At 37.1% G+C, this 5,000-nt stretch overlaps 1 protein-coding gene across 1 annotated transcript in view; it reads left to right on the top strand.

The window, feature by feature from the left end:
- Nucleotides 1–5,000, top strand: part of LOC106882470 (prolyl 4-hydroxylase subunit alpha-1) — a 100,240-nt gene that overhangs the window by 44,035 nt on the left and 51,205 nt on the right. The window contains exon 2 of the mRNA XM_052976157.1: nt 2,064–2,215. Within this exon, the coding sequence (XP_052832117.1) occupies nt 2,064–2,215 (152 nt within the window). The remainder of the gene's footprint in view (nt 1–2,063; nt 2,216–5,000) is intronic.

The following is a 5,000-nucleotide window of genomic DNA, read 5'->3' as shown; positions in this document are numbered from 1 at the left end:
ATTTGTTTTACATGGGTTCACAAATGAGATTTGAGCCCAGCAAAAGAAAGAAAGGCATGGTCTGTCACAAACTGTGCACACAAAAAAATCGCTGAGATTCACCTTCTTGATCATAACATTCTTCCTTAAATCTGCATATGCATACATCATCATTATTATCATCACCATTTAACGTCCATTTTCCATGCTGGCATGGGTTGGATGGTTTGACTGAGATCTGGAAAGCCAGCAGCTGCACCAAGCTCCAATCTGATCTGGCAGTGTTTCTACAGCTGGATGCCCTTCCTAACATCTACCACTTCGAGAGTGTAGCAGGTGCTTTTTACGTGCCACCGGCACAGGAGCCAGTCAGGAGGTACTGGCACTGGTCACGTTTGGATGGTGCTTTTTATGTGCCACCGGTACGGGAGCCAGTCAGGAGGCACTGGCATCGCTCATGTTTGGATGGTACTTTTTATGTGCCACTGGCATGGGAGCCACTCAAGGGCACTGCCCACAACTAAGACTTTGGTTTTACTTTACTCAACAGGTCTTCTCAAGCATATCATATCACCTGGCATATTAGGGGTACTCTTCAATGGGCCAGACATCAGCCATGGCTGCGATCTCACTTTAGTTGCCAAGTCTTCTCACTAACAGCATATCTCCAAAGGTCTCGGCCTCCTGTCATTGCCTTTGTGAAGCCCAACGTTCAAAGGTCATGCTTTACCACCTCATCCCATGTCTTCCTGGGATTACCTCTTCCACAGGTTCCTTCCACTGTTAGGGTGTGACACTTCACACAGCTGTCCTCATCCTTACGTAACACATGACTATACCAGTGCAGTTATCTCTCTTGCACACCACGTTTGATGCCTCTTATATCCAACTTTTCTCTCAGGGCGCTTACACTCTGTTGTGTATGCACACTGACATTACACATATATTTACATATATGTATATATATATGGTTCTAGATAAATTCCACTGTGGTAAATTCCGCCATGGAAAATTGCACCAGGTAAATTTCACCATAGGTAAATTCCACCATGGTAAATTCCACCTGCTAATAATCACCATGGTCAGTTTCTCTAGACCATGGGTCAATACCTATGTTATTTAATCTATCTCTCAAATCTTAAGAAGAAAGAGAGAGAGAGAGAGAGAGAGAGAGAGAGAGAGAGAGAGAGAGAGAGAGAGAGAGAGAGAGAGAGAGAAAGAGAGAGAGAATCTGAAGGGGAGATAGAAAATAACCTTTATAATCTACTTGAATTGAGATGGGATCACTTTAATGTATTCCCTTGGAACAAAAATCTATGACAAAAAACTAATCACAAAATTTCAAAAATAATATAATTTGGGATAAAGAAAGAAAAGATTAAATTTTAGCACACATTTTATCATAACAATAGGATAAAAGATAACAGCTATTACATTGTGAAGCAGAGTTAGGATAAGAAAGTTTGATTTATTTAAAAAATTTCTTAAGACAAACTGTGTGCAATACTTCTTAAAAACTGCAGAGGGTTTTCATTTTGATATTCCTGAACTAGCTTCTTCAGTCATGCATCAATAATTTGATAAGTCTTTTTTGTTGTTGTTGAGTCTCCACATCAAATGTGTGCAATTTTTGTCTGGCTTAATCCTTCCTCAGACTTAAGGGCAGTGCACAGTTCCCACAAATTTGGATGTGTGGATGTTAGTGATGAGCGCAAAGCATTGTGGAACCCTCCTAAATGATGATTTGATAATGATAATAATGATAATAATAATAATGATAATAATAATGATGATAATTTCACCTATAGTGAAATTTATCTAAGGTGAAATATACGACATGGTGGAATTTACCTATGGTGACATTTTCCATGGTGGAATTTACCACGGTGGAATTTACTGGTCACTGTATATATTTGTGCATATACTTATATATATTTATGTATATATATATATATATATATATATATGCATGTGTGTGTGTGTGTGTGTGTGTGTGTGTGTGTGTTAGAGATGAATGTAGTAAATAGGAACAAGTGTGTGGTGGTTCTGTTTGGTAATTCTTTTCTGTTTGGCATATTTTACAGCGTTGCTGAGGATTACGACAGGCACAGTACTTTTGCTCTGGAAAATCCGGATCACTTTGTTGGTAATCCAGTCAATGCATTTCTCCTAGTCAAACGATTCACCGTGGACTGGGACAAAGAATTCCAGTTTTTAAAGGACAACATCACAAATGGTAAGTGGAACCCTCCTCTTTCTGATTTACTCTTTTTGTTTGTTTCTTTTTTTCTTTGTTCCTGTCTGTTACTAAATCCATGACAGTTTCTTTTCCATTGATGTCAATAATAACATTTAACTGGCACTTCATCACTTTCAGTGACAAGTGTTTCAGTTTATCTTATCAACAGAACAGCCTGCTTGTGAAATTAATGTGCTAGTGGCTGAGTACTCCACAGACATGTATAACCTTAACATAATTGTCAGAGAGATTCAGCATGACACAGAATGTAACAAGGCTGGCCCTTTGAAATATAGCAGGTACAACTAATTTTTGCTAACTGAGTGGGCTGGAGCAATGTGAACTAAAGAGTCTTGCTCAAGGACACAATGGGCTGCCAGGAATTGAACTCATGATCTTACATCCAAAAGCCAAGTATCCTAACTATTAAGCCATGCACATGCACCTAACATTATTAAATGGAGAAAGTAACTCACATATCTTACTGTCTGTCTGGTTGTTTGTCTGTCTACCTGTTTGTCTGACTGTCTGTCTAGCTATCATGTCTCGTTTGTCTCAGATTTCTCTCCTTCACTTTTTCATAACCTTGCTTTTCTTTTTCTCTTTCATTTTCTCTTTTTTCTCTCTCTTCATTTATATCTCTTCTCTATTCTTATTCACTGTCTCTCTCTCTCTCTCTCTCTCTCTCTCTCTCTCAATGTTTTATACATCGTATGAACCTTGGTGTGTGTGTGTGTGTGTATGCACACGTGTGCACGCATTGTGTCAATTCAGTGTTTGTTTGCATTGAATGTCTGTGTGATTACATTATGTGTACATATGTGTTTGTGTGATAGAGTGCCATACAGTAAGAAGCTTGCTTCCCGACCCCATGGTCTCAGGTTTAGTCTTATATCATGGCACCTTAGGCAAGTGTTTTCTATAGCCTCAGGCCAGCTAAAGCCTTATGAGTGATAGATGGAAACTATGTGATAGATGTGTTTGTGTCTGTGTTTGTCCCCTGCTACTGTTTAACAACCAGTGTTGGTGTGTTTACATCCCCTAAAGAGACCAATAGAGTAAGTAACAGGCTTTAAAAAAACAAGTAGTGGGGTTGATTCATTTGACTAAAAATTCTTTAAGGTGGTGCTTTAGCATGGCCACAGTCTACTGACTGAAACAAGTAAAAGATAAAAGATATATGTTATATGTAGTGATTGAATATATATGTGTATATATCCATTATATATGAGAGAGAGAGAGAGAGAGTGTATGTCTGTGTATGCATTATAAGTGTGTATATGTGTGTGTTGTAGTGAATGTGTGCGTGTGTGCTTAAACCATGGTCAAGTGGTTAAAGTATTTACTTTGCAATCAAGATGCTCCAAGTTCTATCCTGCCTTGTGGCATCTTGGGCAAGCATAGCCCTGGCCAACACTTGAGTGAAGCTGGGTCAACAGAAACCATGTTAAGAGTGCAATGGATGAACAATACATGTAATTCACGAGTCCAGCTTTATTACACCCCATGTAACGTAACTGATTTTTGCCTGGGTAATCCATTGAGTGTACTTTGTCTCTGGAATACTCAGCTACTTATTTGCCCAACATGAATAGTGAGATATTGCAGAGATCAGGCCAGAGAACGGCCTACTTAGTGAAGGATCTGCTGAAAGCAATGGACAATGTATATTCTTATTTACATATTGCTTGTATATTTATATATACCAAGTATTATGTGTATTTGTATATACACAACAATGTGTATTTACATATAAATCCAGTAACTATGTGTTTGTATATACCCTGTTTTGTGTGCTAATGTATACCTAGTAATTATGTATTTATATATACCCAATAATTAAGTGTGTTTATATCTACCCAGTAACTCTGTGTGTATTTGTATATACCCAGTAATTCTGTATTTGTATATATATCCTATAATTTGTATGTGTATGCTCAGTATTGTGTGTGTGTGTATATATATATACCCAACAATATTAGTTTGTTATGTCCCTGCTGTTTTTCAAGTATTTAAGGAATCCATGTCACACAGACAGACACAGACACACACACACACACGCATACACAAACCCTTTCTTTTTTTATATTCCACTCTATTTTCATTCCTTCCTCCTCTACCATCTCTCATGCCTTTTTCCACCCTCCAGCTCTCTCTGTCTTTGTTTCTCTCTCTCTCTTTCTCTCTCTCCCCACTCTCTGTCTCTCTCTCTCTCTCTCATACACACACACATACACTGTCCACTTCTGTCTTTCCATGTTTCCACAAACCTCTTTTTCTTTAGTTTCACTCACCATGACTAAAATCCACACACACCATTCACTTCTCTATCTCTCTCTATTCCTATCTGTCAATATTTATATACATAGGCATGTATATAACGTTATAGATATTACAATGAAAAATGTGGGTGCATGCATGTTATTACACCTGGAAAAGTACAGAACAATATTTCTACAGTAGAATTTGCCTAATTTGTCATCTCTAAAGGAAACTAAAAAAGTACTTAAAATTAAAATTCTATGTACTTAAAATATTGCAGCCGAGAACAACATTTTAAAAATTTACTATATTTTGTTAAAACAAAAATTATAAAAGCATTACTGGGTTTTTCCAAAAATAAGTACATCCGATTTTAAACTTATGAGCTTATATTCAGCAACTCTTTTCATGTATAGCCCCAGTCATTTTTATTATTTTCAGAAAAAAATTATTTAAGCAAAATTATTTAAGTCTGTATTTAAACCCATGGGCTTATTTTTGGAAAAAGCAGTATTTTAAA

The sequence above is a fragment of the Octopus bimaculoides genome, chromosome 23 (assembly GCF_001194135.2).
Source record: "Octopus bimaculoides isolate UCB-OBI-ISO-001 chromosome 23, ASM119413v2, whole genome shotgun sequence".
NCBI lineage: Eukaryota > Metazoa > Mollusca > Cephalopoda > Octopoda > Octopodidae > Octopus > Octopus bimaculoides.
This window is presented reverse-complemented; position numbering and strand designations above follow the sequence as displayed.